Source organism: Pieris rapae, chromosome 1 (genome assembly GCF_905147795.1).
Source record: "Pieris rapae chromosome 1, ilPieRapa1.1, whole genome shotgun sequence".
Taxonomy (NCBI): domain Eukaryota; kingdom Metazoa; phylum Arthropoda; class Insecta; order Lepidoptera; family Pieridae; genus Pieris; species Pieris rapae.
In genome coordinates, this window is record NC_059509.1 from 1,208,873 (window position 1) to 1,233,324 (window position 24,452).

Consider the following 24,452-nt stretch of genomic DNA (forward strand, 5'->3'; position numbering starts at 1 on the left):
AGAAATTAGGTATATCTGTAACCAACCAACTGTCAACATTTTTAACGTTTCTTTGGAGATTTGAAAAAGAATACCGATTACCGAATCAAAAAACAACTTATTTTCAAACTGCAACGGCTTCAGGCTTGTGATCAACATTACAACATGGATTTTTAGGTAACGACTTCTAATTTTTAAAAATAAATTATGTGGTATTATCCTTCTAGGACTAGTGTTTAATGCGGTGCAATTTTTAATTTGTGTTTACTTAATCAGTGCGACATTGAAACAGAACGTTGACAATGTTGAAAAAGTGGAAAATTATTATAACAAACTGGGTAAGCATTTTCATGAATATTTCATAGAATTTATTGTGATAAAGATATTATAAACCTGTTACACTGATAGTTATATTTGTATTTGGGTAATTATAATATCAATTCGCTTGTGTTCGTTATAACAACCGTTGGGTCTATAGGGCCAGGTGCGCAGCTGTTGCCGCCAGATGTTTTGCTTGACTTTTAATCCATACTAAATTTGTAGTCACAGTTCCGTATTGAAACATCCTTTTCTTTATTCTTTTGTTTATATCATAAATTTTTATTTCAGATAAATTGTTACTTTAATGATGAGAACAAAAAAATCTTACAAGTAAATTTGGAAACCCTTGTTGGTATAATATCCCATTTGAGGGATAATTTTAGTTTGGATGAATCAAAATCATCATTGTTGGATGCTCACACAGTGCAAGAGTTTATAATAGAAAAGTTTCCTAATTTTAAATTTGAAAATGGATCAACAGAACCAGAATCAGAAGATGAGGTGTATACAGCTGCTTCATTACTGTTATATTTTGTGTGTGTCAACTCCAAAGATGTATATATTAGGAGTGCCATGTGCAAAAATCTTCAAACAGAAGATCAAGAAATAATATTAAACTTCACTAAATGCTTGATGGCATGCTCCAATATTTCACTTGATAATGTTTGCATAGCTATTAAAGGTATAATAATATTTTCATATCATTTGATAATTGTTCAATACATATTTTTCATACTTATTTTTTAATTTCAGAGTCTTGCATTCAAGCTATTCCAGGGTCAAGCTTGGAGCAGTTTTCAGTATCTCAAACTCCACCAGCATTACGTTCACTTCATACTGAAGTGCGACGTTTGCAAGCATCTTTAGATGCTGAAAGATTTGATCGAAATTTTCTTCAAGAAGAGCTTAGCAGGACTAACTTGAAGCTTGAAAAACTTGGTACTTTTAAAATATTGAGAGAGATGTATTTATAAAAATTAAAATAATTTTTTAATAACATTCTAAATTAAAACTTTTCAGTCAAAGATAAAGAAAATTATAAGTTGGAGGTTCTTAATTTAAAAGCCAAAATATCACTATGTTGTGGTCAAAAACAGGAGGCCAAGATTTTAGAGCCGGAGAAAAATAATTCTGCTAAATTAATGAAGCAATTGGAAGAAACGGAACAATGTTTGGTTAATGTTCAGGAACAAATGGATGATTTGCAACATGAAAGAGATGTATATAAGAGTAAGGTATGTATATATTTAACATTCTACTTATAGATAAATATATATTTCAATATTTTTAAACATATTTTATTATTTAATCAATATATTTAAGCTGACTTTAGAGGCTGAAGTTCACATTTACTGTCAAAAAAACTCCTAAATGTAATTTAATTTAATTTGTATTCTGACCTTGATGTAATGACTGAACCTTCTTTGTAATGCACAAATACCTGTATTTATTATTTTTTTTATTTGTAGTTGGATGAAACCAAACACCAATATGATATTTTACTTAACCTGAATCAACAAGAGGCAATCCGAGCTAACCAGTTAACTGAAGAGTTAGAAAATGAAAGACTAAGGACACAATCTCTTCAAGAGTTAGTGTCAGAATTAAGGCAACATAATCGTTTAAATGATTTAGAGAGTAGTCAACTGGAATGTGATGATAATGACATTAGTGTACACTGTCGTTTGAATAATACATGTGAGTGTTGGAAAATTATTATAAATTAGTCAGTTTGTTAAATATAAATTAATACATATTATGTACAATGACTTCTTATGTTTTAGCTATTTGCAGTGAAGCCTGTGCAAATGTTATTGAAGTCCAACTTGGAGAGGAGCGAGCAAAGATTGTTGTCCTTGAAACACAAATTAAAGAACTTGAGGTAAATATTTAAAATAAATTAATTATAATTGCCTTCAATATAAACAGGCTACAAAATCTTAAACTGTTATATATTAACTCAAACTCTTTAAATACCATTTTTATAGACCAAATTAACTGACTTGAGCAAAAAGTTGGAAAATGAAAATAAAGCTTTTCGTGTGACTGTATCCCAGAAAGATACTGAAATACAAAACCTAAACCACATAATTAATGAAGAGTTAGAAGTAAAAAATTCCATAAAATTACATTTTGATAATGAAATAAATAAACTAAGCAGTGACCTTGATGAGATGCAAATAAAATTAAAGGAAAGTAATGAAACATCAAAAAGAGTTATTGCCACAAAGATGCAGGAAATTCAAACATTACAAGAAGAAAAACTATCTCTTCTAGAGAGTCTACAAAGTGAAGTAGCAAAACTAGAAAATGTTATTAAAAATCTTCAAGTTGACATTGAAACTGAAAAGTCGTCCAAAAATAAATTGAGAGAAGAATATGAAACAACAATAATGTTATTGAATGACAAAGCACTCAACAGGAATAATGAGTTATTTGAATTGCAAGATAAAATTAATGAAAATGGTGAAATGATTGAGAATCTTCAAATGCAGCTAAAATCAGAAAAAGAAATTAAGGATGACATATCCAATAAACATAATAATGATTTAATGAACCTTGCTACACAAAGGTCAGCCCTTGAAAAAGAACTACAAAATAAATGTCGTGAACTTTTAGATGCACATATTCAGCTAAAACAATATACTGATGCTAATGAAGAGTTAAAGACAGAGTTGGAATGTGTAAACAATAGTTATACTAAATCTCAAGAGGAGTGCAAAATCTTAGAAGAAAATAGAGAGAAATTGCTAGATGAGATTAAAAACCGCGACTCTAAAATTGAAAAATTAGAAAAAGACATAGACAGTCTGGAAAGTGGTTATGATGAAATGAAAACCAAACTGACATGTGATTTAAATGAATCTCAAGCTACAATTAATACCCTTAAAAGTCAATTGCATGATGAAATAAAATACAAATTAGGTTTGCAGAACAGAATATGCGAACTAGAAAATATAATAGCAGAGAGAGATAATACAATTACTGAAAAGGAATTAAAATTAAAAGAAATACATGAAAATTTTGTTACTGAAAAATCAATCTTTAAGGAGAAATTGGATCAACTTACAAATGACATAACTGAGAAAAAAACATTCATAAAAACTCTTAAAGCAGAACAAGCTTCAATTTTGAAAGATATGCAAGATAAACTTCAGTCTGAAGAACAAGAAAAAATTAAAGAACAAGAAAAAAATATTTTATTGTACAAAAAAAATGACAACCTCCAAAAAGTATTGGAGGAAAAGTCTACAATCATAGCATCTTTACATGAAGAAATTAATAAATTTACAAGGCTTCTCGAAGAAAAATGCACAGGTAACGTGTTCATACTTATAGGTGTTTTATGTGATTTATTTAGTAGTCAAATGATATAATATTTTTAATGCACAGCTTTACACTTTTTTCTTATATAATGTAATATATGGTTGGTTTTGCAGTAATTAAGCAATTTGAAGATTCTGCTGCAGTTAACAAAAAACTGTTTGATGAATTACAACACGATTTTAACACTGAAACATCTAAATTAGCAGTTAAACTTACTGATACAGAAAAATCACTTAAAGAATTTAAATTTAAGTCTAATTGCGCAAATGAGAAATACGAACTGACTATCCAAACATTAAAAGTAGAAAAAGAATGCCTTAATAAAATGATACAGGATGAACGTGAAACACTTGCTGTTGTTGAAAGCGAAAAAACATTATTACTTCAGAAACTTACTGAAGAAACCAGTCGAAAAAGTAGCATTGAAAAAGAGTATCTTAAAAAATGTGACTTGTTTAATAATATAACATCTCAGTACAGTGAAGAGATTTTAAAAAATAAATCAGAAATTGCTCAACTTTCTAAAGTTGTAAAGGAAATGGAGACTGACAACACAAAAAAAAGTGCTGGTAAGTGTATACCCTATAATACTTCAAACCATAAAGGAAAAGTTTGTAAATTTTTATATTTTTCAGAATTAAAGAAATTAGAAGGTGACATATCACAAGCTGTTATAAATCATAAAGAAATAATTTTGCAGAAGGAATCTGAAATTTATAATTTACAATGTTCGGTCGAACAATTAAAGTTGATCAACACAGAATTGCAAAATAAACTAAAAACAGAAACTGAAATGAAAGAACAAGCTTTCGACGCTTTACAGCGAGAAAATGTACAACTACAATATACCTTAGAAGAGGATAACATTAGCCATGAAGTGATCGTCAAGGAAAAGAATAGCTTGATTGAAGATTTGGAAAAAAATGTGCAGTCTTTAGTGCAACAGTTAGAAGTAGAAAAACAAAATTATAACTCTGACACAAAGAAATGGGAGAAACTGATATCTGAGTTAGAGCAACTAAATAATCAAAAAGATAAACAGATTCATGAATATATTGACATTGTTAAATCTCTAAATGAAGTAATTGTTGAAAGAGAAAACGCTATTGCTGATATTAGTGCACAAAATAATATCAATCTGGAGATTATTAGGGAAATGAATAAAGAGATTGTTGAACTGAAAAAAGCGTGTGATCAAGAAAGTAACGATTTAAAACATACCCTTACTACCGAGAAAGCAGTTAGAGATTCGTTAGAATCAGAAAAGAAAAACTTATTGGAGGAAAATAGCATTTTGCTTCAAAAAACTTTAGATGATCAAACATCTTACAGAGTATTGGAAGCTGAACGAGACTCGTTGCTAAACGAAAAAGCTATAATGATTCAAGAACTGCTGGAAGAAAAATATGTGAGGAAAATGGTTGAAGAAGAAAAAGAGACCATATCTTTGCAAAAGAAGCAAGTGATAGAACAATTAGACAGTTTAAAGAAAATTAAGGAAACATTAATTGAAGAAAAAGAATGCCTAACACAGAAACTTATTGATGAAGGTTTAAATAAAAAAATGTTGGAACAAGAAAAAGGCAACATAGCTGATAATAAAGCAGAATTAGATGAAAAATTAGCAACAGAGATATTAAATAGAATGCATCTTGAAAAACAATTTAACCAACTGACCATTGAAAATGGAAACTTAACAGAGGAAGTATCGAAGCTTAAAACAATGATAAATGCGCTTGAGAACGAAAAATCTAAACTTTACCAGCAGGCGGAAAGCTTTATAGTAGAAAAAGAAGAGTCTCTCGCTCAAATCGAACTTTTAAAAAATAAAATGATGGAGCTAACAAAAGTCAAAAACGATTTGATGCAGGAAAAAACCGATATAATTCAAGAAAAACTATTACTTACGAAGATATCAAATGGAATGAAACAAAAACTGGATGACATGACAAGTGAAAAAGATCAAATTAATCAGCGATTTGAAGAAATAAGTCAAAAATACTCTGTAGCCACAGTAAATTCAGATGAAGAAATAAAAAATATAACATCAGAATTCAAACATCTTCAATCTGATTACAAACGTATGTATCAATTATTTTCCTGTTGATATTTATGTATTTTAAATTAAAAAAAAAATATTGATTGAACATTCGATTTCAGACTTAAAAGGTGCGCATGATCAAATTGCTTCCGCATTAAATAGTGGCTTCGATGCATTTATAGAAATAGTAACTACTAAAAACTTTGCCAATTTAATTGAACATAATTTAAAATCTAAAGATCTCAATTTAGCAGAGAAATTTACTAGTATTTTGGACGTAGCTAAATCTCTCATTCAAGAATTGACTATTTCAAAGAAAAATGAAAATGATTTAAATCAGGAAATTAAAACATTAAAAGAGGCCAGAGATGAACATAAGCAAAAAGTTTTAACACTTGAAGAAGATATACAGAATCTTCTTAAAGGTATTGGTGAATACAAAATAAGTAAGTTAATTTCATTTTTTTCCTTTATAATTTCTTTAACCACACTGAGTTTAACCACATTTGCTTAATATATTTAAAAAATGTTATCGGTGTCGGCAAATAAATAGCACTGACAGTAGGTGCACGCGATGCAACCCGTTATGGATACTTTGGATCGGATTTTTGAAACTGACCCCAAGACCCCAGACCCCTGAAGCTTGCCTCAATTTTAAAATAAATAAAATTCTTACTATATATACTTTACATAATTAATATATCAATCGTACCGTATTAGGATACTAATAGCGATATTCACTTCTATCATTCTTACGCACATTACTACACTTCTCGATAAGACTTGTAAGTACGAGCGAGACAGATAAATATGATTTATATTAATAGGCCCGAAGCCTCGGTTCATAATGCGTCGACTATAGTCGACAAATAAGAAATTATCGCCGTTAATATAGCTCTCTCACACATTGTACCATATGCCGTAAGTCTTTTTTTATTTCAGAAATTAGTCAACAAAGTGAAATGTTAGAATCAAAAACAGGAGAAATTAATAGACTACAAAAAGACAATGATTCACTTCGCAATGAATTGACTGGAGTAAGAATACAATTAGATGAAAAAGTACACTCGTTGAAAGACAAACTAATTGATAACGAAAATTTGACTGATAAATTAAAAGAAACATATGAATGTCAAATAGACAACTTAAACATGATGGTAACAAAATTGACTAATTATTTAAAAGATAAGGCAGTAGAACTGGATGGTGTAAGAAATGAAAGAGATAAATTACAAGAGACCATTGATAAAAACAACCAAGGTAATTTTTACGTACTAAATTTGCATGCTATTTAAATAAAATATATTATTTATAAATTTTTGATATATGTTTGCTATTTTACAATATAAAGGCTAGTATAATATATATAAAAATATAGGATTGCTAGAAAAAATTAAATCGTAATATTATTTTAGCCATAAAGTCATTGGAAGAAGAAATCAAGACCCATAAACAAATTCAAGAGAAGTTAATAAGCGAATTTGAATCAGAGAGGCAAGTACTCAAAAACATGGTTACAGTAACTGAATCAGTTATGGAGGATCAAAAGACGAGTCTCAATAAAGTTATTAATGTTCACGTCAAAACAATCGACGCGTTAGAAGGAGAAATAGCAACGTTAAAAGAATTAATTAATGTTGAAAAAAATAATTCCCTCGGCAAACTTAATGAAAAAGATCAAGCATTTGAAGCACTATTTAGAGATTTAGATAATTTGAGAAAGGAAAAGCAAAATTTGGAGACTAAACTGGAATCAGAGATAAGTGGTTTTCAGAACCAAGTGACTCAACTTACGGTTGAAAAGGGTAGTTTATATGAGGAATTTGAGAAATGTAAAAAAGGTATGGACTTATATACTATGATTGTTCTACTAATGTTGAAGTTCCCACAGAAAACTTATAAGAAACCATGTGTATTGTTGCAGATATTGTTTGCAAAGATGAAGAAAATAATGAACTAAAAATCAAGTTGGATGGAGTGGAAAAAGAGCGTGATTCACTTAATAAAGACTTGTGTGAACTCAAAATTAATAACAGCTTATTGCAAGAGAAAATACAAAGTCACACCGATATTCTTAACAAAGTCACGAATTTGGAAAGAGACAGATCCATTTTGCAACGAGAAAAGGGGGAATTGATAAAACAGATTAACGAATTAAATGTTAAACTCGAAGAAAATATTGTAATTGAGGAAAAAAATATTGAGTTGGTCAAGATAAGAGCGGAATTAGAAGAAGAATTAAAAAACAAAGAAATGGGTAAGTTTCATAATTAACAATACTTAATATTATGTATATTTCGAAAATTTAAAATAAATGCACACATACCTTTTGAGCGAGTGTAAGTAATAGACACACTTTAGGGAAGATTTTTTTCTTCTGCAATTATTTGCAATCAGCCTAAGAGCGAATCAATTCTGTGGTGCTGTCATGCATCCTATTGGAAGCATCTACTCATCTTCCTAGAAGTAAAACATCGTGACAGGTATCTTTGTATTTAGCTGCCAGTCGCCGGATGTTCTCTTTGATAGTTCTCATTTTAAGGTGTTCGTGAACTTCGTCTGTTCTGTTGTCGCTGGAGGAGTATATTTATGTTTGTATCACGTACGCTTCTCCACAGTTTGGAGGCTATATGCCAAATGGGATTTAAGATGACTACTATATGGAGTTTGTTGTCTAGAGAATGTCTCGACTTTATTCCTAGCATCCATCCTAGCATAGGCTTTACTTTAGCTACTTTACTTATACTTTAGCTGTCGTTCCTGACTTTTAAATATGATCTGGTAAGGGAAGAATTTAAATAAAAGATCGTATTTTTTACAGAAATAAAAGATATGAAATCACGTTTCGACTCCAAATTGGATGAAAATAAACGATTCTCTCAAACATTAGATAAAGAAAAGCAAAACCTTATTAATAAATGTAATCTCCTACAAGAATATCACGATAAAGCGTTAGTAGAACTAGAGAGGAAACAAAAAGAGATAGACGTATTGCAAAAGGGTATAGAAATGTTAAGAGGTGAAAGAGACAACGCTATTTTGTCAATCAACAATACAAATTTAGAAATAAACGAAATTACTAGGAAATTTATAGAAGAGAAAAGTGCAAAAGAACATTATTTGAGAGAAATAAAGGCTTTGAACTCAGATGTTGGAGATTTGAGACAGCGTTTAGATGATGCAAAGTCAGATTTGGAGGTTGTGAATGTACTAAGAAAGGAGAATGAGGAATTGATTCAACTTGTTGGACAAAGAGAAACATGTGAGTATTTAGAATATTATATAATGCATGAATATGACAACTAATTTTTTATATTTAAGCATTTATTAACTTGTACGAAAAGATTGTATTGTTGCAAAATATCAAACTAAAAACACTTATCTTTTCAGTTGCAGCAACTAGCCGAGAAAAATCACCTCACAGACATCAAGTGGAAATGGAACTCCGTCAACTTCACAATCAGGTAGATAATAACTCCACAGACTCACACACCTCCACGGACAGTTACAAAACCATTTCAGACCTGGAGATAATTCTCCAAGACAAAAATCGCACTATCACCTCTCTACAAAGCGATATTACATACCTCAAATCTCTTCTCGCTGAATCGGAAAACAAACTTCTCGACGTCTCCAAAGATTTGGAGCTCAGTAAAGAAAACTGCCAGCAACTCTCTTGTCAGATCAAGAAAATAGTCTACCAGAAGAACGAAGAAATCGCCGACCTCAAGAAGCAAGTGTCCAAAATGAGCGTAACAGAAAATAGAGCCACGCAGATTATTAAACTCTCGGCCAGATATCAAGCTATGATCCTTAAAAGAGTCGCCGAAATTAAAAGCAACAGCATCTTAAAAGAACTGTCCAACTTTGGCAATTCCACAAGCAGCGACAATGATATCAGGCGAAATCTCAATGCGGGAACAATAACCATGGAAGATCTCGAGAACTTTTTGGAAACTACAGATAGACATCTCAAGAGATGTTCGGAAAAGCAGATCGCTCTTCAAAAAGAGAGAGATAGATTGTCGGAAGTGAATAGGATAAACGAATCCGAAGTTATCAATATGAGAAAGTTTTTGACGGAGCTGTCTGTTAGTGTGAAGACATTTAACTCCATGAAGGAGCTCTACAGTCAGAAATTGAGTCGAGTCGTCTCTTTACAACGGACGGTTAGACGGGAAATTCTCAACTTGGACGGTCACATAACCGACGCGACTATGTGTAAATTAGAAAGAGGTTATGCCGCTGTGATGCAGGATTTGTCGGAGTGCGCAATGAACATGGAGAGATGGGTGGAGCGATGTATCGGTCGAACGATATCTTCCGAGAAGATTAAGCAGGCTTTTACCAGTGAAATGGATAGACTATCGCTATCTTCGTCGGGTTACCAGAATGCGAGTCTAGAGGTTCAACTGGGAGAGCTGGAGAATTCGTTCCAGAAGCTTTTGGAGGAAGTAACCTCGGCTAAGAGCGGAGATGGGGCGAAGGATGCGCAATCTGTGACGTTGATGGAGGTTCGGGCGGAATACGAAGACAAACTCAACCGGATGAAGGCTAAAATGGTCAGTATAGCCCCCCTACTGTTGTTGATATTATTATACCAGGTTGTGTGGTGGTTCTATCTACAGATGGATTATTGAGTGGCTTTATGTGACATGTTATTTATTAAATAAACGTTTTAATGGTTATTTTGTTTTATTTGCGTTCATTAAAACATGTATGTAGTTTAGTTTGCTTCTGCACCCTTCAAGGTAATTGTTTTTATACTGCATGGGCATGTTATGTATTTATTTATTATATGTAACATGGAGTATACCAAACTGACAGCATGTATAATATATGTTAGCTATTGCCATTACATGTATCGATATTTCAGAAACAACTGTACCAAGAGCAAATTTCCATATTCAAAGAGAGACAAAAAGAAGAGGTATCTGCATTGGAGAAAGAGTTGGAAGAGACTCGTAATAAGCTCGAGGAGTCGAGTAGGACTTACCAGGAACATATAAGGTCGTTGACCACCGAGCTATGGAATGTCGGAGAGAAGTTCTTGATGAAAAAGGATGAGGCGGAATGGCTGAGGAAGACCCAGCGGTCTGGTTCTCTTATGTCCCTTCAACACGTGCATTCGGTAAGACAACCTTACATACATCAAAAATGATTTTGAGAATTTATTTATCCTTTTTGACTTTTGGTTATAAATTTGTAAATTATTCGTTAGTCCCCGCTTAGAAAGTTGATAATGCTGGGGTCTGCAAAACAGTTGATATATTCTTAATAATATATTAATCTCTTAATTGTTTCAGTCTGGTCTCGTAGCTCACCAAGAGGAGCCATCCAGACCTTCAGATTGTCATTCGTTGCGCTCTCTGCCCGTCACCAACAACACTAAAGGTACATTTGGCAATAATGTGAATCATTCAAAAAATTCATGTCTATAAACTTAACAATAATGCCTTTCTTTAATCTAGGTATTTCGAAATGTATGTCTAACCTAAAGATTGCTTAGTTTCCATAGTTAAATTAGGTAAGGTACCTTGCGAAACATTACAACTTTACTGTTACATGTTTTATAAGATTTAAAAAAAGTAAAACGCCATTAAAACGTGTTTATATATTTATTTATTATATATTTAGTCTTATAAGTTTGTTATATTCATGGAAATAATGTACACTCTATATAAAGAATTTTTCAAATTGAAAATCATTATTGTACTAATGATATCGTTGGTGATCGAATATTTTTTTTTAAATTCTTTTTCATTCGAACATTTTTGTGTTTAGTACTCGACGTACTTATTTGTTTATTATGCTGGATATACTTCAAAATTATACAAATTTTCTTGCTTATTTTATTCAAGAGTTCAGTCGGTTGATGTTACGATGACAGGCAGATGGCGTGCTGTGCTAATATTGATCAAATACATGTCTAAAACTAAAGAACTTAATGATATTTCAAGGTTGCCCGAGGAAATGCTTTCGTAATAAACTTTTCGAGTTCTTCGACATCAACTGACTGAAATGGTTGTGTTAGCATTTATTTCATAGTATAATTAAATTTAAATTGTTTTTTGGCAATTAAATTTGTAGTTCACGCGTTTTATTGAATTATTAATTATATATATTAGCAATGTAAAACTTAAAGATACAAAACAGTGGCGGAGAGTTTCTTGCCAGTTCTTCTTGCCCGCTTTAAGCTCTTGACTTGAAAACTAGTAAAATGTAAATTTAGAATGAATTCAAGATCTTTTCTATTGACGTTTAAAAGTTGACTTGTTTACCTATATGAATATTTTTATTGCGTTAGTATATAAAAGCGATAGTATAGAAAAACTAAATTTTATAATTCTTATCAGTTTTAACTTCTTCAGAAACCCGTGGCGTCCACATGTTAGACGAAGAAGGTGAGGTTTTCGACAACAGATGGTTGAAAGAGTTGCAATCTACGCCCTTGAAGGAGAAAGTGCCAAATAATGGTCAACGATTGTCCGAATTGAAGTGGAGGAACTCACTTTGTCCGCCTCATCTTAAGAGTTCTTATCCGGCTGAAACTCAGTTCGTGCACGCTTTACAAGAGGAGGATATAAAAGTATGTATGGCTTTGGTCTCTTGTTAAAAATCAAAATAAAGAAGTCTTTATATAACCTTTTTTCCAGTCCAGTCCAACGTTCTTTGTAATTTTATTTTATTGTGTAATTATCTTATTTTGTTTATGTTTCTAATTTTGTATTTTTTTTTAGCATAACTTATGTTTACATGTATTGTCATACATATTAGATATAAGATTTTATAAAATTATCAATATGTATGATGTTGTAGACTTAATAAATAAATAATAAAAAAAAATAAACCTTACAGAATGTGTCTCTCAAACTGAAGGAAAACATCACCAGGAAACCAGAATTCAAGTTCATTCGGCCAATATTGTTAAATCAAACTTATAGATTATTTAGAAGTTTGTTTTATTATCTAACGAAAGTTATTATTTCTTTGAATTCAATTATTATTTTCACAATCATGTTACATAATTATTTCAGATGGGTTCAATGTCCCTGGGTGGTAGAGGGGTGCGCAAAGAAGTGGGCATCACGGCGTATAAGAAGCCTGGACCACCAACGCCAAGCAAACAGGCCGGAAGACTCTCAGCCACTGTGAGTATATTTCCTGTGATCGGGCATCAGCATCACTAGCCCAATCGTCGTTCCATTTGATCCATTACTTGTCATCGGAAAGAGAGCTGTCGTAGGATTTCGATACGCAATATAAAATTATTTAAATAATATAATTTACGTGAATAAATGAAATGATGTCTAGCTTTTGTTTTTAAAACTACGTTTTTGTTTAAGAAAAAAAGGTGGATCCCTTGGCTGTGATTGGATGACTCTGTTGTCCAATCTTAATTAAGTTCAATCTAACATTTTAATTTTAAAAATCGTGTTTTAGTCTCATCTATTTAGATCGGAAGTCAAACAAGTTCTTTTAATGGGACTGTTATTTTAATGGCAATTTGAGTATTGAAAAATTGATATTCCAGGACTCTGAATTGCGAGAGTCTCTTCGTGTGGAAGCTGAGCCCAACGCCTCTCGCAAGACTAGTACTCCTTCGCGTCTTCGCTCGTTATTCCGTACCAACAAGAACGATACCACCGAAGTGAGTGAAACTGACATTCCATTGTTTATTTATCTATTTATTTTCTGTGGAACATAGCGAATGTCTGTGGTTTGTTGATGTAAGCTTTAGGATCATTTATTATTCGACAGAATCGGCTTGTAAAGCTAGTATCAGTCTCAAATAGTTTGGCATGCCAAATTAATTAGGTACTTAATTTATTATTAACACGTCGAATTCATAATTTATCCTAAAAGCTGTATGATTTTTTTATATTAATTGTTTTTTTTTAATTTTACTTGCTCTAGTTTAAAATTTTGTTGTTGATAGCTACAAAGTCTTTTGTTTTTCAATATTACATATATTTTTAATTACGTTTGCAATAAAATATATATGAGCAATAAATCTGATATATATTATAAAGATAGTTTTCATAATCTCTCAATGGATATGGGACACAGTTTTGTTAGTCATTTGTCATAAATAAATGTGTCACATTGTCTTAAATTAAGATTTTCTTCATGCAAATAGTCAGCAAAGAAATATTTCTTAACTTCTTAATTTTATGTCTTTTGCAGTCCACACCGCGGGCCAGACGTCTGAGCAACATTTTCAGAAAAAAATAATTTCACTGTTTTAATATATTAATTTATTGTATTTGGATTTAATAAAACATTTTGTCGATTAAACTGTTTTTATTCAATAGAAGTACACAACAAAATTGCTTTTAGCACCAAAACATTACTTACAAAACGTACAAAGTTGTGCTTGTTAACGTATTAACACACGAATAGGCTAAAAACTATGACATTAAAAAAAATCACTCAAAGAACTATTTCTTTTCATCACAGCGTATACAACTTTATAGAAAGGGAAAATAACAGATTCGTTTATATTAACGTAATTTTGTACTTTGATGAAATTGAAATTCATATTTATAAAATTATAAACAAAACACGGTGTAGATTAATTTCAAGTTTTTTCAAATCAGCACCGGTACTCTGTTATTACAAATAGCAAATCCTGACATTGAGTTTTGTACAATACCATACATTTGCGACAACAGCGCAGTATATTGAAAGAAAACTGCAAACTTACAGAGTACCTGTGCAGTTGCTGCGTTATACCAGACACGCTTAAATAATTTCTGTATACAATACGGTTCATACATAAAGCATTTTTTATTCTTGTTTTCCGTAATTGTTTGTGGTTCATTCGTTTAGTGTCTAAAAATAATCTCATAAAATCTCAAATAAGAACGCTATAAAAACAATATGATAAAAAATAAATAATTTTGTATACAAATTTTTTTTGTTATAAATTGATAATCATAATAAAGATACTACAAAACTAGAACAGGGTTACCTACTGCGTAAAGCAAAATTGATTTATTATTACTTAATATAATTTATTTGTTTATATTGATCTGTCTCAAGGTATATTATTAGGTCTGCTATATTTCATTAGTTTTAAAAAGGGAACAATGAAATAATTGTTAAATTTGAAAAGAATACATTGGGACGGTGGAAAGGAATGCAGTTTTGTAGTTACGAGTTTATAGAATATTAAAACCTAACACAACACCTAAACTCTACTTTTATAAATAATTTTCATCAAAATTACAACCCTACTCTAAAATAATGAGTATCATTCGTTTTGACAACATTACTAATAAATTGATTTCCTAAATAATCTTACTTACTTGACTTATTTTAGTATCAAGCAGTTTATCAGTGCCGATCAGACCTTTATAAAGCTTTTAGGACAGTCATACATTCTGAAATATCAGTGCCGACGATTATCGTGACACTAATCAGCCTTAAACATACGAACAAAAATAACGTAATAAAAAATTGATTTATAGATTCACAACTAATATTGATAATTTAAGCAAATTTTGTGACCTACTTGGCAGTACGGATACATTTGAACGTATTGAACTATCTAAGTTAGTGCTTAGTCTAATAATTTCTTACGCTTAATTACAATTCTGTACAAAACATAGATTATGTACATTGATTTAAGTTAATTAGCCTTTCTACCTGAAATACTTGGTCTCGCATATCTCGACATCGCACACATTATTTATTATCGTATTATCGACTTCGTTTTTCCCTCGAAACGCCAAGTTAAAGATAATTTAACCGTTCTATGATAACCATTTTAGCATCATATTATTTGTTCAAAGACAAAATTTAGTTATCCTGTTCAAACTTGTATAAAGAGATTTCAAGTGCGTTACAGGCAAGCGTTAGGATTGTGCGTGCACCATCTTGGCCATAGAGGCATAGCCTCCACTCCTTTGGCTAACATCCTTGAGCGTTGGGTGTCTAGTCTAAGATAAACATCAGCAGTTGCACCTTCTGGTCTATCAGACCACAGTCTTTCTGCGACTGCAGCTGACCTTGGCCACAGACGAGCGTCGACTCCACCCGGACCGGATTGCTCTGTCCACAGACATACTTCTCCACCATCGATTCGCCAGGGTTCTGCCCCAGTGGCCATGCCGATCATTTCTTCTATCCAAGGTCTGTGCTCGTAAATTTGCTGCCACGATCTATATGGCCCGCAATGTCCATCTGAGCTATCTCGCCAGGAACCAAACCCACAATCCAAATACCATGCATCGACGTGCGAGAGAATAGATCTAAAGCCAGAATCTAAAACCGCTCGGGATTCAGGCCACCGCGAGGCTCCCCAAATTTGAATAGCAAACCGTTTCTTATCCAATCTTTCCAAGTACGGGGACCGAGTCAGCCGTGAAGACCACAATAAAGTAACTTCTGGTAATTTACCACCATTAGCTCGTTGCAACGACGTCATAGCTCGGTTTGTAAACTCAAGCCACAAATCCATTGGATCCGTATCGTTGAAGTGCTGCGTCCAGCACCGTTCAGAGACTTCATCACCACCAAGGTGGAATATGTCATCAACACCAGTCAACTGAATGATTTCAGAGTATACTTTTTCTAGGATTTTATAGACGTGAGGGTTTTTGGGATTGAGTTGGCCGCATGGTGGTTCGCCGCAGTACGCACTCCAAGGTTCAACTTCTACGCAATGCGCTAGAGGTCCAAGCCCTGCCGCTGGTCCCCATGACCAGGCACGTCCCACATGGGCTGGAGTATCCACTTCTATGAGCACCCTAATACCACGTAGCTTAGCTCTTTTCACTACATTTCGGACATCGTCAGATGTATAAATAGCACCAGGGCCATATGCGCCATGTTGTGTTAACTCAGGAACACTATTAAGTTTGAAAGGAAACGATTGTGAATCACTGATATGCCAATGGAACGTGTTCAATTTATTCGCAGCCATAGCGTCAATTGTCCGAATAATTTCGTTGACAGGGAAGAAATTGCGAGCCGTATCCAGCAAGAGGCCACGGAATTTGAATTTTGGGGAATCCTCAATACTCGCAGCTTCAAGAGCCAAAAGTGAGCCCGCGTACGGGTCTATCCATATCAACTGTGAGAGCGTTTCGTAGCCATGTCTAGCGCCACAAAACGAGTACGCGGTGATGTCGACATAGAGGACGTTGTCAGAGGGACGCATGGTCAGCTTATAACTCTCGTTGGTACTGAGAAGTAGTCGCGGATCGACGGAGCCATTAACAGCAACACGAACAACAACGTCTCTCGTGGCACCAATGTCGTTTCTTCGACTTTCCGTATTCCCATTCCTCTCTAACGCTTTCAAGTCTTTGATGAACAGTGAGAAGGCACCGGTAAGGTAATTGGAGACTTCACGCGATGGTGAGGATCGTATTTGCAGGGTGATCGAATCAGCTCTGACGGGTACTGCGGCAGTCGCTAAGCTGACTGGACCAGTGGGTTGCGGCCACAATTGCGTTGACGCGCACAGCATGTTACACGTAGCCAGAGACTGAAGCAACGTTGTTTCTGCTGCAAGGAGTCTTTCGCAGCGCTCGTTTCTACATACCCAGGACCATTGCGGCTCAATACCTCTGAAAAGTTAGAATAACTTTATGAATAGATTTGATCTATTAAATTATTAAATGATGCTTATTTATCTATGTATTTATTCATGTCTAAATTACTATATCATCTCACTCTTTGTTTAACAATTTCATTATAATGGTATCTTTAGCGTACTACACTCCTCCCGTAGTAGTTCCGGTCCCAGGTTAGATCCGCGGCTGTGAAGCCATGGACTTTCTATATACGCATTTAACATTCGCTCGAAATGTGAAGAAAAACATCGTGAGGAAATCGGCTTGCCTCAGACCCAATAATTCAACGGCGTGTATCAATTACATGTATATTGAAAGATGATCATAAAACAGATACAGAAATTGAGGAGACCCAAAAACTTTATAGTACTACTTACTGATTTGTTTTTTGCTATAAATATATTTACCTATAGTTCCATTCTAAGTAAATTATTTAAACATAGTTTAGAAACGAGAAACTTACGAGTAAAGACTGTGTATTGGTCTGTGCGCCTGATCGGCAGTCTGTTGCCGCCAATACAGTAGCGCAACCCCGGTACAAGCAACCACAGCGAGAAGGAACATCGCCCGTCGGAGCCTGCCCACACGCATGAAATGAGCAGACGCATTCCGCACTAGCGCTTCACCCCACGACTTCATTGTCAACAAAACAGCTGAAACACACATTAACAATTGATAAAACTGTTTTAACGGGTAGGTTATTATTACTTAAAACATCATTTGTGCAAACTTTTTTCATTGTGACAGAAATCATTATACTTCATTTACATCACAATAATACGAACCAGGATATAAATAAGATTAAATAAATGAAGAAGAACAAATATCTAAACGGGCGGTCTTACTGCTAAAAGACTCTTTCAGACAACCCTAACACAAATAACATAAACATTAAAAATTAGTGAAGTTTTTTACATAAATATATACGTAAAAATATATAAGGGCAAACAATGTTGTCTATTGTTTCATTGTTTCTGTATTTATTTATTATAACAGAAATATAAATACAATTAATAAAAATAATTAAATGTAAAAGAGAGCAAGGTTGTTGTCAATCGACAACTTCCTTTCCGATCTGATTAATCCCGTTGGCGTTATTTAGAGATGTGGAATCACTGTGCATATTCTACAACATTTACCATGCAGAGTTTTCAGAGGAGTTGTTCGGATTGAAACCTGCCGCTGAGTTTATCATCGTTCCACGACTGAGTGTTTTTATGACATTTCTTACCGCAGCCCACTGATGAATCAATTCGACTAAAGGTCGTTCAAAAAAAGAGCGTACCTATGGGCGGTATCACATAGTATCAAGTGAGCTTCTAGCCATCATACAAAAAAAAGCATATTCATTATATATTATAATATAAAACGCATAAATACAAATAATAATCAGACCCTACAATGTTATGAATATTGAATCTATTTTAAAATTTAATGCAGTGCGTAATCCACGTTACCAGATTGTGTATTGCAATAACCATGAGTATAAATTTGCATTCTGAAAGCCGAGATTTCTATAAGCGTATAAGGAGCAACATTATTATGCGATATGGATTATTAGATTTCATAAATGTATTTACTTCTAAGGAGCAGTGTTCTAGTGACTTCAGCGACTTTCAACGTATGACAGGTTTGATTCCCGGCTGTGCACCAATGAATTTTCTATTTATGTGCGTATGAAACATTCGCTCGAACGGTGAAGTAAAACAGCGTGGGGAAACCTTAGACCCAATAAGTTGACGGCGTGTCACGCACGACATTGACAATTGACAATAAAACATAAATCTGAGATCTGATTTATTATTTTTAATTTACTTACGTCTAAGACTCGATCAATCCGGATAAGATTTCCATGTCTTTGACTGAGTTTCTTTACATTTAAAACTATTTTGAAATAGCTTGTTAGCGATAAGACCGCCCGTTGCCTAATAACTTATGTAACCAATATTATTATGTATGTTATTATGGTATTTTATTACTAAACCAATTTAAGTATAAACTCATAGTATACAAAAAAGTACTCACTATAATGCATGCAATACGTTAATAAATTTACATAAGAAATTAGTTGTATGTATAAGAAAAGTATTAATAGGGCCCTCCATTTCGTGTATCCCCAAGATAGTCGGTATCTATTTCTATACTGAGACAAGTTAAAAGCTTCCAGACGCTTCTATTTGGGTCATATCGTCAGTGCGGGGATCAAATGTTGTCCATTAAACTGTCTTATGGCTTCTTCTTCTAACTTTTATAGGAGTAAATAAATATATATTTACCGTTTCATTCACAACGAGATACAATCAAACCAATTAAAAAGGAAATTCATATAGTCACAGTCAATTTTCACAAAGCAACCAAATTACGAATGTAAATTTACTTTTGATAATAATATCTGGGTTTGGGTAATAATTTTAATAATTTATTCACTCACGTTACGTTACTACTGTGTCGTAGTAAAAAATTAAATTTAAAAAAATATTTGTCCGAGACAACATTCAGTATACGCAACATCCTTATTAACGAATATATGTGCAACATACTGGTTCTGGCCTTTGATATAGATATCAATATAGGTCTTCTTTGTCGCCCATATCCCGTAGGTACAAAGATACCGAGTGCTTGGAGGACAATTGGGTTGCACAGCGGGAGGTGACAAGACGTAGTCGTAGTAGATGGTAAGCCATACGCTAAGGGCCTGTTTCACAATGTATGGATAAAGTACCAAATAGCTATGCAACACCTAAATTATTCGAAAGATAAAAGAATAAGATACTTTGCGTTTCATGACGAATAGCGCTATCTGACAGTCGTGAAACGCAAAAATACTGTTTATCCTACCAATAAGTAATAGATAGCTTATTTAGAACTTATCCGGACATTGTGAGACAGGCCCTAACACTAATATTCCGACAGTTCACACTACGACGACGTTTCCAACACGAAGAGCGAGACAGATTATGTTAAACAAATAATATTTGGTCATTTACAGTCTGGGTATATTAAAATAATACCTTCACTTTAAACGAGACGTCGACTATGCGTTATGTTTCCAAAAACACTACCGAATACGAGATCCCTAGAGCACGAAATAAACAGGCGGATGGTTAGTTCCATCTTGAAATTGTTTCATATTATTACATTTACGACTACAGAATCCCCTTTTTTATAATAAAAACAGCCATTATTCTATAATTAAGGTAATCTTAATTCAATACTAGACAGGACCTCCGACGTAGTAAAGCCGTCCAATTCAAATACTTCCACCTGTTTCTTAACTTCGGTAATATTTTCCGATCTTTCCCCGCCCTCTTTTATTTAATGTTCCCAGGTTTGTATTGTGCATCCCTTTTATTTTATAGCGTGTAATGCAACAACATACATTATACATGTTACATAAACAAACACAGCTGGTATATTTATTGATCAAACAAAATTCAAACATGGTAATTGAAATTTAGACCAGTATTCAAATTGCGCTTCGGGTGCAATGTGTGCGTAAATGAATTAAATAATCAAAATTGACAGAACTAAGTTATTAACCGGATAAGGCTCTGCTATCACCACATCCCACCTAGTGAGTATGCCTTGGGGTTTTTGTGGTTATGTGCAATAGTGAGACCCGTAACCCTCTCGCAAAAAGCAGTCCCGCCCCGGAAGGGTATGCGCAATGCATTTCCCCAAGTAATAAACTATAGGTGATCGGAAAGAAGATACGATAGAGAACTTTGATTAGAATAAAAACTTGAAAACAGCTGCATCTTAAAGGTACTACAAAAAAAATCAAAATTCTATATTTGTTTAGGATTCATACTACAATAGATTCGTTATATATGCAATATTTTGCAGTCTTAAAGTTCCTGATTGAAGTTCGTGTCTTTTCTAGGGCGCCTACATATTTTATTTGGTCTCAAAAGTTTGAGGCACAAAATTCCTTTCAACCAAGCCTTTTCATTAATATAGTTGATATAGTATTTCTCATATGAGTACTTCAAACGGAAGTCGCTTAACCGTGGTTTAATGGCAACCTTTCTCGTATTGCACATGAGAAATTAATAAATAGTATTTTTTTATACCCAGGCGAAATACCGCCCAGACTATTTTTCGGGCACAAATTGCTCAGTTTGTACAATTATTATAAAATATTTTTTTTTATAGTATGTTGATTAATCTCGAACTGTTGTTAATATTTATCATATCAGAATTATAGTAGGGATTATCATAAAATTGGATTCAATAAGTTAAATCTATTGATTATCTTTACGGAGTGTAAACAGTATAAAACAAAATATTATGTTATAAATTAGCTACTGTCTTTTAAACGAGCATATATAGAAATGGACATGAATTTTAATAACTTATGATATACCAAGTTTACTGATTTGGCTTACTGATTTAAGCACTGGGCGATAAATGAATTTAGCTTTCAATTGCATCTTGATCTTATTTCAATCTATATTAAATGACTTAAGCAAACGAAACTCTTAATGAACGACTCGAGTACGGGTATTCAACGTTCATTAAGACTCATAAAGAATATTTTACCTTTGGTTAATTCAATTAGTAATTTAGTTCCGTGTTGTTGTCAACAAAAACTTGAATTTATTTTATCCTACTAATATTATAAACAAGAAAGTTTGGAAGTATTGATGGATGTTTGATACTCTTTCACGGGAAAACAACTGAATGGATTTTAATGAAACTTTATAATAATATATCTTATACATCATAATAAAACAAAGGCTATAATTTACAAAGATATTGTATGAATTGGAACTATCAAGTAAGTAGGAAAAAGTCTACCATCTGCGAGCAAATCTGGCGGGCGCTGCAATAGCCGCTAAAGTTACACACATGTAGTATACGATGGAAATGACTATTTTAAATAGTCCTGCACAAAAGCCCGCGTATATATATATCTATGTGTTATGTGTAAGTCTTTATAGCCAATATAGTAAACAAAAATTACAATAAAAATTGATTATTCTTATTGTTATTTTTGTATTAGAATAAATAATTTCAAATGCACTTTTGCCATTAAAATGATTCCTAAATGAAAATAGATACTTTTATCGTTAAAACATGTCTTTCGCTACATCATTTGGACAGATACTATTTCAATCCTGCGCAGACGAAATCGCGGGCACCAGCTAGTTTTAAATATACAAATGTCAATAATGGACCGAGATATTTATAAGAGTTTTACATCTAAACTGAAAAATATAAAATTAATCGTGGGGAAATTCAATGAATATTCTATAATACCTTTCAGCTTAGGTGAATGGAGGTTTCGTTTTTATAAGCGAGGTCGTACCAGGCTTGCATCAAGTATGCAGAGCGCGTTAACTTCTGAGAGAAGTGACTCCAGGTTGGATGCATTATTGATTATTAGCAGGCACAAAACTATCGATTTAATGGTATATAATAGTTAAATCAAACTGGTTTAGAAGTAGCAAATTGAAAAGCACAACGTGAATGTATTAGGAGCAATGGGCGCACGCAAATATGCTTGCATTATATTAGCTTAGTAAACTTCTATAGAACATCACAACAAACCAAAACTACACTAGAGACTAATATATATGTATTAGACTATACTATACGACCTTTTATTAATTAGATTGTGTAAATGTTCCTAATCCTTGGCCTTGGTTTGCTCTAGTTTACACAAATTGAATGACTTAAAATCTTTGCGATTAAAAAGAGTAGCGGAGAGTTTCTTGCAAAACAATCAAAAGCCCGCACCACGCCCTTGACTTGCGAATTGGTAGTAAATGTAAATTTAGAATCAATTTAACATCTTTTATAGTGACTTTTACTTTTGGTTACTTATTTAAATAAAGTTAAGTTGGTAAATTTAATCTGAGTTAGACATTATGAATTCTTCTAATCAATGGAAGATATCAATAGACAATATCTCTGTCATGATATTTTTGCATGTCCTCTTAATTTGATAGTCGTGGTAATTCCGGACGAGCCGATAAGATAACGATCCGCTATTGAGCATTTGTTATTTGCGCACAATTATTGTTTACAGCCGAAATTCAAACACACAATGTCGTTAAGTTAAAGCAATTCTTAATTATCATTGAAGGATAAAGTTTTATTTCGACTATCCTTGTTAACTGATAAGTATCTCCTAACAACTATGTTAAGTATGAAGGTTACAAAAGCGATTCAACTATGCACTCAAAGTAAATTCTTGAAGCGAAAGTTACGAGGTAGAACTTGTAATGCAACGACAGGTACCATAATCCTTCATATTTACGGCATATAAGCAATTTTTGTTTACGATTTTTCAATAAAGTTTCGTAATTTAAAACTGGAAGCATTTAAATTAATAACAGACAAAAGAATTACGATTAGTAATAATTTTTGGACAACAATCACTAATCCAAGACAGACACGCGGGACGACCAACAGCTATCGCACAAAACATGGCCTGGTATACTTTTACTTCTACAGTTGTTTTCATAAAATACGCCACGCGCACCATACATGCAATTTTTGAACAATATTTTCTTATTCTTAAGGTAAGTGGAAAAAAACTATTTAATAATGGATGATGTACACAAATTTAGTGTTATAATAATAATATATACATATGTGATTATGTAAATTATAGTTAATAAATAAGCAGGCATGTACCAGGCAACCATAAAACATGCAGAGGGTGATGTAACGCGTAATGTACAGAATTTGTTTAAAAGTTTGGTCGCCACCTCGGTTTATAATTATGTCAACTATATTTTCGTAAATAAAACCTCTAAATTCATATATCACGCATATTCCAACAATGAATATTAAAGAAGAAAATTAGCCTAGCCTTTGTATGACGCATGCATAATAAAGTCAAGCATATGGTATCGTCTCTAGAGAATTGCCACCTGCCTCTAGCTTGTCTTGATCGATCAAACATAATTTTTCTATTAGCGTATTAAACTGTACATACATTCAACGTGTATATATATGCCTTTCATAACGCGAAAACTGTTTATATATATGTATTGTCTAAGATTTGTTTAAATTAATTTTGTTTTATACAGATGTTTTATACAAACAAAGAAAATAGGTCAAAACAATGGACCTTAAACTTTCTAGTTCGTCAAAGGTATCGAAATCAATCAGTCTTTCATCCGCACGAATGTCGGCTAAGTGGTTAAATCGGAACAAATAGCTTTTGTCTCGTGTTAATCACAAAA

General features: G+C 33.0%; 2 protein-coding genes across 4 annotated transcripts in view; one reads left to right on the forward strand and one right to left on the reverse strand.

The window, feature by feature from the left end:
• The first annotated feature begins 13 nt into the window (after nt 1-13).
• Nucleotides 14-13,961, forward strand: LOC110994474 (protein MLP1). Of its 2 annotated transcripts, XM_022261117.2 has the most exons (22): nt 17-156; nt 256-317; nt 589-982; nt 1,054-1,239; nt 1,321-1,535; nt 1,770-1,998; nt 2,085-2,182; nt 2,289-3,618; nt 3,741-4,196; nt 4,263-5,708; nt 5,788-6,114; nt 6,611-6,928; nt 7,084-7,509; nt 7,593-7,925; nt 8,490-8,930; nt 9,059-10,230; nt 10,545-10,799; nt 10,975-11,062; nt 12,040-12,257; nt 12,706-12,819; nt 13,203-13,319; nt 13,856-13,961. In XM_022261117.2, the coding sequence occupies exons 2-22, from the start codon at nt 282-284 to the stop codon at nt 13,901-13,903; spliced, it is 8,247 nt and encodes a 2,748-aa protein (XP_022116809.2). In that variant the 5' UTR covers nt 17-156; nt 256-281; the 3' UTR covers nt 13,904-13,961. The 2 variants fall into 2 exon arrangements, with proteins under 2 accessions (XP_022116810.2, XP_022116809.2); XM_022261118.2 differs by having other exon boundaries at nt 14-317; nt 9,059-9,132.
• LOC110994475 (probable beta-hexosaminidase fdl) overlaps nt 13,958-24,452 on the reverse strand; it is an 87,577-nt gene continuing 77,082 nt past the window's right edge. For both annotated transcript variants that reach the window (XM_045629068.1, XM_045629060.1), the window contains 2 exons: nt 17,717-17,906; nt 13,958-17,247 (listed from right to left, as the gene is read on the reverse strand). In XM_045629068.1, coding sequence (XP_045485024.1) covers nt 15,516-17,247; nt 17,717-17,906 — 1,922 coding nt within the window. In that variant the 3' untranslated portion in view covers nt 13,958-15,515. The remainder of the gene's footprint in view (nt 17,248-17,716; nt 17,907-24,452) is intronic.